This window comes from Cervus elaphus, chromosome 12 (genome assembly GCF_910594005.1).
Source record: "Cervus elaphus chromosome 12, mCerEla1.1, whole genome shotgun sequence".
Taxonomy (NCBI): Eukaryota; Metazoa; Chordata; class Mammalia; order Artiodactyla; family Cervidae; genus Cervus; species Cervus elaphus.
Window position 1 is genome coordinate 76,781,187 of NC_057826.1, and position 10,563 is coordinate 76,791,749.

At 42.0% G+C, this 10,563-nt stretch overlaps 1 gene segment (V, D, J or C); it reads left to right on the forward strand.

The window, feature by feature from the left end:
* The first annotated feature begins 4,028 nt into the window (after positions 1-4,028).
* Positions 4,029-4,628, forward strand: LOC122705790. The segment is given in 2 exon segments: positions 4,029-4,170; positions 4,303-4,628. Coding segments are annotated over 2 exon segments (438 nt in total).
* Positions 4,629-10,563: the final 5,935 nt, after the last annotated feature.

Genomic DNA, 10,563 nt, shown 5'->3' on the forward strand with positions numbered 1-10,563 from the left:
GCTATGATAATATTTAGTGAAAAAAGTAATCTTTAGAGATTTATGGATAAATTCTTGGAGTATAGCAGGGATTGGCAAAGGATAGCCACACGGCAAAGTAGCTTGATACTTATGTTTGTAAATAAAGTTTTGTTGGAAGACAGCCATGCTCATTCAGTTATGCATTGACCATGGATGCTTTGTGCTATACCAGCATAGTTGTAGCAGAGACTGTACGACTTCAAAACCTGAACAATTTACTATTTGACCCTTTATGGACAGAAAAGTCTGCCAACCTACAGGGTGTAGGAATTACATTAGAATTTTTTTATTTGGATTTTTTTGTTTGATGACAACAAATTAAATAATAAAGGCATATTTCTAATCATCTGTTGGGCCAATTTAGAATACTCCCCGTCTTTCTGAAGATTTTGTGTTATGTCATTTTTTTAAATCTAATTAAAGACAAATGTAATAATGACACTTTACAAAAAAAGCATCATAGATCTTTAAATGGATAAAAGTTTTAAGAATATTTTTTAAACATTTAAGTAGTTTGAATGTATCAACATGCAATTCAGCAGAAAAAAGAGTAGCAGTAAATGCACAATATTTTTTCCAGTGCTGATTTTTTTGATGCTTTGTTCAATAATAGATTTATATAATGCTGACTTAAATGGATATTTTTGAATAGAAGTAAAAATACTGGAAATCAGGAATCACAGTAATTCAGACAACAGTGTGGAGAAGGCAATGGCAACCCTCTCCAGTACTCTTGCCTGGACAATCCCATGGACCGAGGAGCCTGGTAGGCTGTGGTCCATGGGGTCGCTAACTGTCAGACACGACTGAGCGTCTTCACTTTCACTTTTCACTTTCATGCATTAGAGAAGGAAATGGCAACCTACTCCAATGTTCTTGCCTGGAGAATCCCAGGGATAGGGGAGCCTGGTGGGCTGCCGTCTATGGGGTCGCACAGAGTCAGATACAACTGAAGCGACTTAGCAGCAGCAGCAGCAAATAGTGCCTTAAGCTCCAAATTATCTTAATCAGGTGAATTGTTGAATGACACAATCTATAGCTTTCTTCTAATCAGTTTTCACCACCTCTTTAGTTTCATCAAAATATCACTCCTCACATTAATGTTTTAATATGAATTTTATTAACTTTATATTTTGTATGTATGGGCTTCCCTGATAGATCAGTTGGTAAAGAATCTGCCTGCAACGCAGGAGACCCTGGTTCGATTTCTACATCAGGAAGATCCATTGGAGAGGGGATAGGTTACCACTCCATATTCCAGAGCTTTGTTTGTGGCTCAACTGGTAAAGAATCCGTCTGCAATGCAGGATCTGGGTTTGATCCCTGGATTGGGAAGATCCTTGGAGAAGGGAAAGGCTACCCATTCCAGTATTCTGGCCTGGAGAGCCCCATATAGTTCATGGGGTCGCAAAGAGTCAGACTCGACTAAGCAACTTTCACTTTGGTGATTAAGAACTGTGAACCGAAGACATTTATACTTAACCTGAGTCTTGTATGTATAAAAGTGCTATAGTATTTTTAAATAGTCAGTATGAGAGTGGTCTCTTACATGAAGAACTGTGCCTTAGTTTGAGAAATGCCTAATGCCCCTGTGTTCAGACCCTAGACATGCCGCTGGAAGAAGCTCACCATACCGCAGGCCTGAGAACTATTTCTTGTAGAGACTATACTTCATAAACAGATCATTGTACACCTGGACATGTCCACTCATTCACTTATTCATTCATTTTTCAAATATTTTTAAACCATTTGCTCTGAACTAGTGTTCTGTGTATTTTGAGAAGTTGGCCACTGAGATTAATAAGATTAAGTTCCTGATCAAATGCATCAAACCTAGTTTGAAAAACAACACACAAATGTTACTGGATTGATAGCACTTCCCTGAAAACCCATGTAAGGCAACCTCACACCTGACTGCAGCCACAAAGTCTTCATGCCTTAAAATGGTTTATGTCAGCAAAGAACAATGTTTTGACTTCTTACCATAATACAACCATACTTTCCATAAAGTAAATCCTAGAAAAAGAAGCAGCTGTGAAATGACTTTGTTATATCTTCTGCTGGGTTCACTTCACTTGCACAAATAATTGCACAGGGACCTAGACAAACAGGCTGATAGACACTGAGCAGACAGTTCTTCCCAGTGAGATCCCTGAATCTCTAATAAAATAAATACACAGGAGCCTGATAAACACCACACACATGCCTTTGAAATGAAGCAAGCCTGGTTAATATTTTAAGCATCTGAACTTGATTTTCTAAAGACTCTACCAAAAAATTACTAGAGCTAATCAATGAATATAGTAAAGTTGCAGGATATAAATTAACACACAGAAATCCCTTGCATTCCTATACACTAACAATCAGAAAACAGAAAGAGAAATTAAGGAAACAATATCATTCACCATTGCAACAAAAAGAATAAAATACTTAGGAGTATATCTACCTAAAGAAACAAAAGACCTATACATAGAAAACTATAAAACACTGATGAAAGAACTCAAAGAGGACACAAATAGATGGAGAAATATACCGTGTTCATGTTGTGGATTCAATGCAATCCCTATCAAGCTACCAACGGTATTCTTCACAGAATTAGAACAAATAATTCCACAATTTGTATGGAAATACAAAAACCTTGAATAGCAAAAGCAATCTTGAGAAAGAATAATGGAACTGGAGGAATCAACCTGCCTGACTTCAGGCTCTACGACAAAGCCACAGTCATCAAGACAGTATGGTACTGGCATTAAGACAGAAATATAGATCAATGGAGCAAAATAGAAAATCCAGAGATAAATCCACATACCTATGAACACATTATCTTCGACAAAGGAGGCAAGAATATACAATGGAAAAGAGACAACCTCTTTAACAAGTGGTGCTGGGAAAACTGGTCAACCACTTGTAAAAGAATGATTTTCTAAAAAAAAAAAAAAAATACTTAGTTGAATTAAAACAAGAATGTGACAAGTGCTATCATCTAAGTATGGTCCAGGGGCCCCAAAGGAGACCTTTTCAGGGAGGTTTACCAAACTCCCTGAGGTTTCTCTCTTTTATTGAAGATTATTACTCAGCCCAAGATTCACCTTGGATCTCTGCCCTCCGCATGCTACCCCCTTGCCCCTATCTCTCTCTCTTTCTCTCTTTTCCCCCACATCTCTCCTTTCTTGTCCAGTGGTCCACACATTTCTATGTTCCATCTCAATCCCACAGTGAGACAGTTTTGGTAAACCCCGTCAGTACTGGTGCCTGGAAGCTGCTTCCATGAAGTAAGCTGGGCAGTGTTAGCACTCATCTCATCTGTCTTCCTTATCTCTGTGCTACCTGATGTCCAAGGTCCAAAATTTGTTTCATGTATCTTGTCCAGTTTTCTAGTTGTAAGGTCAACTCTACCTTAACTGTGAAAAAGAAGTAACGGTAATTTTTTTTTGTAGTGTTTTTACAAATGTGTCATTTTATGATGGTAGGGTATGTAATAATAACCTTATCATTCAACCACACATTATTTGAGACCTGCTGTAGATAAGGTTTCCTCCATGGCATGTTGACTGAGTCTTGGGGATGAACAGAGCTAATTCAGGTAAAGAACTCGAGTAGAGCAGGGAGCACTTTCCATTCAGGAGGATCCTTCTCTGATTCATGGGTATCTTGGAGACACATTGAAGGAAGAAATCTCTGACTATTCCATCTAGAAATTGTAACTGGGATTTCTTGCGAAGCTAGAGATACCTGTACCATGCAAAAAATCATGAAAGTAATGATAGTTTGCCTAAGCACGCTTATGTTTAGAACTTTCTTCTTAGGGTCCTGTCCCATTCTCCTGCATGTAATCCCACAAGCTATTATCAGGAAAAATAGGTCAGAACGGACTGTGGTGCAATTCTCACGATCACCACCAGAGGGCGGGGCTTCCTTCAGATGCGCTTCCTCGTGTTCAGGAGTTGGTTTGACTTGCCTACTCTGTAGCCGCAAGATAGAATACTGCTATGGTGCAGAAAGGGGCTCTCCTTTTCTGAGTGAGGAGGTTCTGGAACATGATGGAGACTAGATTCGTTAGACTGGTGTATTCCAGGGAACAAGGACCGTTTTCTTTTGCCAGCATGCATTCTGCCACTCACTCAGTTCTTCTGATCATCTTAATATTCAGTAAGTAACATTTTATCCAAAATGTTAATGATTTTTCATTTTCCTATGAATATAGGTAAGTTATATTTTTCTTCTCTGGTTGAAAACTCCTCTCCTGTGCATTTCTACAATAACAAAGTGATTTTCTTGTAGGAGGGACCAATGGTGACTCAGTGAACCAGACAGAAGGCCCAGTGACTGTCTCAGAGGGGGCTCTCATGACCCTGAACTGCACTTACCAGACTGCTGATTCAGCTCCCTATCTTTTCTGGTACGTCCAACATCTCGACAAAGCTCCACAACTCCTCCTGAAGGGCTCAATGACAAACCAGAGGCCCGAACATGAAGGTTTTCAGGCCACTCTTGATAAGAGGGACAGCTCCTTCCACCTGCAGAAACAGGCAGTGCAAACATCAGACTCAGCTGTGTACTACTGTGCTCTGAGTGACACAGTGATGGAGGGCTGCAGGGGGAGCTGAGCACAAACCCAGATGCAGATGGGGCTCTGGCTGTGGGCAGCCCCAGAAGGGGATGTTGTTTCTCTCTCAGAGGTGCTGTCAAAGCACTTCCAGCTCTGATACTCCAAGCCAAGGACCTTGGAATTCTTGGACTGCCCAACAGAGGAATCTGAGGCAGGACAGTGTAAAGAGGAACCTAAGCGTTTTTCTCCAGAAATGCCTGTTTTCAGCCCATCCACATGCCCACAGATGGCATAGAATCCCTTCAAGTGACATTAATTCTTCAACAACAGTTCAGATTATATATGCTGAAATATTTCACAATGTGTTAATAAAAATTCCAGGTCTCACAGTTGATGGATGACTGTGTGATCAGGAAGCAAGTCTTGGGTTTTTAAAGTTCAGGCCAAGATTGTGTATCCTGCTGAGTTTCACCTGCAGACACTCCATCTTCAGTGACTGGAGCTTTATTCTCTCTTTTCTTGACTTTTCCATCCCTTCTGGTTGCTGCAGAAATGCTGCTACCTAAGTAAGTTCCAAGAGGAAAGTTTCTGACAAGACATTCCTTCTGTCAAGGGCCCTGTGGATCAGAGCAGCCCTCTCTGTAAATATTGCAGGTGTTGTGTGTATTGTTTGAATTCATACTGGGTGCAGGATATTCTCTTTGCTAATAACTTCATCTCAGGGAAATGAATGCCAAAGAATGTTCAAATTACCATACAGTTGCACTCATTTCACATGCTAGTAAGATTATGCTCAAAATCCTTCAAGCCATGCCTCAGCAGTACATGAACCAAAAATTTCAGATGTAGAAGCTGGGTTTAGAAAAGGCAGAGGAACCAGAGCAGATCCAATATCTGCTGGATCACAGCAAAAGGATGGGAATTTTAAAAAAAGATCTACTTCTGCTTCACTGACTACGCTAAAGCCTTTGACTGTGTGGATCACAACAAACTATGGAAAATTCTTAAAAAGACAGGGATACTCAAGAAACCTGTATGCAAGACAAGAAGCAACATTTAGTACAGCACAGGGAACAATGGACTGGTTCAAAATTGGGAAAGGAGTAAATCAAGGCTATATATTGTCACCCTGCTTATTTAACTTATATAACTTATTATATATATTATATATATATATGTATAATATAACTTATGTAACTTATATACATCAGGTGAAATGCAGGGCTGGATGACTCAAAAGCTGGAATCAAGATTGCCAGGAGAAATATCAACAACCTCAGATATGCAGATGACACCACTCTGATGGAAGAAAGTGAAAAGAAACTAAAGAACATCTTGATGCAGTGAAAGAGGAGAGTGAAAAAGCTGGATTAAAACTCAACATTAAAAAAAAAAAAAACCTAAGATTATGGCATCCAGTCCCATCATTTTATGGCAAATAGATGGGGAAAATATGGAAACAGTGACAGATTTAATTTTCTTGGGCTTCAAAATCACTGCAAATGGTGACTGCAGCCATGAAATTAAAAGATGCTTGCTCCTTTGGAAGAAAAGCTATGACCAACCTAGACAGCATGTTAAAAAGATGAGACATTACTTTACCGGCAAAGGTCCATATAGTAAGAGCTATGGTTTTCCCAGTAATCATGAATGGATGTGAGAGTTGGACCATAAAGAAAGCTGAGTGCCAAAGAATTGATGCTTTCCAGCTGTGGTGTTAGAGAAGACTCTTGCGAGTCCCTTGGACTGCAAGGAGATCAAACCAGTCCATCCTAAAGGATATCAACCATGAATATCATTGGAAGGACTGAGGCTGAAGCTGCAGTTCCAATATTTTGGCCACCTGATGTGAAGAACCAATTCACTAGAGGAGACCCTGATGCTGGGAAAGATTGAGGGCAAGAGGATAAGGAGGTGACAGAGGATAAGATGGTTGGATGGCATCACTGACTCAATGGACAGGAGTTTGAGCAAATTCTGGGAGCTAGTGAAGGACAGGGAAGCCTGACTTGCTGCAGTTCGTGGGGTCGTAAACAGTCAGACATGACCTAGGGACTGAACAACAGCAAAAGCAGGGAAAATCGATTCATCAGTCAGTCATATTTCAGACACGTGGGGGAAGTCTCTGTGTACTCTTACAATAGGCTATCTTGGCAGTGGAGTGGGCTTTTCACCTGCTCAGGAGACTAGGAGAAATTACCACCCACTCAGCGAGCAGGAGCATCTCCACACTCCTCTGCTCATGAGCGGAATGCGGAGCCACTCTGGTCCCCGCTCTGTGTCCCTGCTACAATCATGCCCATTTCACAGAGTCCCTCATCTTCTCAGGCTGATCTCCTGTCTGCAACTTCCTGGAGCAGACTTTCTTGAAGGACAGTGGTGGGCACAGCGGGTGGGCAGAGATGGATGTTTTACTGCTGGGCAGCCTGTGAGGTGTGGCCAGGACACTGAATCCTTGTCATTTCATAATTTACAGGCCTTTGTGTATTGTGTCTGGTGCTCAGTTTTTAAGTGGCATCTGACTCTCTGCAATCCTGTGGACTGTAGCTGCCAGGCTCCCCTGTCCGTGGAATTTTCCAGGCAAGAACACTGGAGTGGGTTGCTATTTTCTCCTCCAGGGGATCTTCCTGACCCAGGAATCGAACTCTCATCTCCTCAATTAGCAGGCAGATTCTTTACTGCTGAGCTACTGGGGAAACCCAATTTATAGACAGAACTACTTAAATGCAGAGTTTAATAGTTATAGTAGTTTTATGGTCTTGGCAGATGTAGTCACCATCATCACTTAGGGTGGGTCTGGACACCCGCCTGAAGGTGAGCACTGCCTTCCTCCCTAACATCCTAGAGCCCTGCACACTGGGGGCTGGCCGCCTGTGCCCTGGGGGCTCAACATCTTAATAAACAGGCTGAGAAATGGAGAGGGAGATGAAAGAACAAAAATAATCTTAATAGTGGGAAAATAAAAGTATTCTAGCAGGTTTTATTTCCCTGGTGATAACTGCATCAGCTCTCTATTCCAGTCTGATCCCTCATTTCATGTATTGGGGTCCAGCCTAGTGGGAGTACAGACAAGGCATAGGTTTTTTTTGTTTTTTTGTTTTTTTTTGCTTACCTGCTTCTTAATCAATTGAAAGCAATTTGAGATAGGAATTGTATCTGATTTTGGTTTCCACATTGCAGTCAACCCTGTAAATTTCCAGAATGAATGCTGGAAGCTAGGGATTCCTGAAAATGCACAAGAGTTTAAGACAATCTAGGTGATCTGCTGAGCCAGAGAGTCCTGCCAGCATGATAACTTCAACTCAAGTTTCTCATTTTAGGTGGAGGGTTGGTTCAGTGAGTAGGACTCTGCACTCACATTGCTGGAGGCCCAGGTTCGATCCCTGGTCAGGGAACTGGATCCCACAAGCCTAAACTAAGACCTGGCCCAGACAAAACACAAACAAAAAGAACAGTTCAGCAAACAGCTGTGCATTAAAAATGATCCCAGTTTTGGTAAGAACTAACAAAGTTCATTTTAACTGGTGAGAAAATCTCTGTAGAGGTTTGAAGAAGACTGCTCTTGAGTTCCGGAGAAGCAATGGCTCCCCACTCCAGTGCTCTTGCCTGGAAAATCCTATGGACAGAGGAGCCTGGTGGGCTGCAGTCCATGGGGTCGCTAAGAGTCAGACACGACTTAGCGACTTCACTTTCATGCATTGGAGAAGGAAAGGCAACCCACTCCAGTGTTCTTGCCTGGAGAATCCCAGGGACTGGGGAGCCTGCTGGGCTGCCATCTATGGGGTCACATAGAGTCGGACACGACTGAAGCAACTTAGCAGCAGCAGCAGCAGCAGTTCTTAAGTTCAACTGACTTAGTCACAACCATTGTTACTGGATTGACAGCACTGCCCTGAGAGCCTGTGTAAGGCGACCTCACAGCTGTCTGCAGCCACAGTGTTTCCATGCCTTAACATGGTTTATGTCAGCAAAGAACAATGTTTTGACTTCTTACCATGATATAGTCGGACATTGCATAAAATAAACCCTATCCTAGAGGAAAGAACAGCTATGAAATGACCCCATTAAATCTTTTGCTGGGTTCACTTCACTAGCACAAATAATTTCACAGGGAACTAGACAAACAGGCTGACAGACAGTGAGCAAACAGTTCTTTCCATTGAGATTCCTGAATCCCTCATAAATAAACAGAAGACAGATAAATAGCACACACACGCCTCTGTCAAGAAGAGTGCCTGGCTAATATATTAAGCATCTAAACTTGACATTCTAAAAAAAATACTTAGTTGAATTAAAGCAAGAATGTGACAAGAGGTTAAAAGATGTTCCAAGAACCAGGTTTCCTAAGTAAGGTCACCCGTCCCTCATGAGGTTGAAGGTGTAAGGTGGCTGTCCTCCAAGTAGGGTTCAGGCCCCAAAGGAGGCCCCTTCAGGGAGGTTTACAAGACTCATTGAGTCTTCTCTGCTTAGTTACAGATCAGTACTCAGTCCAAGATTCACAGTGACTCCTCCCCCCACCTCTTTGCCCTCATCTCTCTCCCTCTCTCTCTTTAGCCCACGTCCCTCTTCTCTGGTACACTGGTCCAAAAATGTCTAGGTTCCTCAGGATCCACAAAATATTATTCCATCTCAGAGTGAGACAGTTGGGCCATTTTTGTTAAATCCCTCATGCACTGGTGTCTAGAAGCTGCCTCCGTGAAGAAGGCTGGGCGATGTCCTGGCTCATCTCATCTGTTTTCCTTACCTCTGTGCTACCTGATGTCCAAGATCCACAACTTGTCTCATACATTTTGTCCAGTTTTCTAGTTAGAAGGTCGACTCTACCTTTATCAGTAAAAAGAAGTGACAGAAATTTATTTTTTAATTTTACAAATATGATATTTTATGATGGATAGGGATAATAACCTGCTCATTCAACCACACATTAGATGAGATCTGCCTTAAATGATCAGGTGGTTCAGATGTGTAAAGAATCCGCCTGCAATGCAGGAGATGCAGGAGACTCTGGCTCAATCCCTATGTTGGGAAGATCCCCTGGAGGAGGGCATGGCAAGCCACTCTAGTATTCGTGCCTGGAAAATCCCATGGACAGAGGAGCCTGGCAGGCTGTAGTCTCTAGGGCCACAAAGAGTCAGACACGACTGAGTGACTGAGCCCAGCACAGGGCACAGGGATCGTTCATTCACCTGATCGTTCAGCCACACATTGTTTGAGACCTGGCTTAGATAATGTTTCCAACATTATGTAACATTCCAACATTCCAGCAGCATGTTGGCTGTGTCTTGGAGATGAACAGAGCTAATTCAGGTGAAGGTCTTGGGGAGAGGAGGGAGCACTTTCCATGCTGAGGGGTCCTTTGCTGACCCATGGGAATTACGGAGACATATGTAAAGAAGAAACCCTCTGACTATTCCTCCTAAAAATTGTTAACTGGCATTCTTTGCAAAGCTAGTGATATCATACCACACAGAAAATAATGGATGTAATAATGGAACGTTTCCCAAAGCATGTTTGTGTTTAGGGCTCTCCTCTTAGAGTCCTGTCCCATTCTCCTGTGTGTACTCCACAAACTCTCATCAGGAGGACTAGGTCAGGAGTAGGTCAGGATGAGGAGAGTGAAAAAGCTGGCTTTAAACTAAGCATTCAAAAACTAAGATCATGGCATCCAGGCCCATCACGTCATGGCAAATAGATGGGGAAACAATGGAAACAGTGACAGACTTTATATTCTAGGGCTCCAAAATCACTGGCAATGGTGACTGCTGACATGAAATTAAAAGACACTTGCTCCTTGGAAGAAAAGCTATGACCAACCTAGACAGCATATTAAAAAGCAGAGACATTACTTTGCTGACAAAGGTCCATATAGTCAACCCTATGTTTTTTCCTGTAGTCATGTATGGATGTGAGAGTTGGACCAAAAAAGAAAGCTGAGCACCGAAGAATTGATGCTTTTGAACTAAGGTATTCAAAAGAGAACCCCTTGGCTCTTG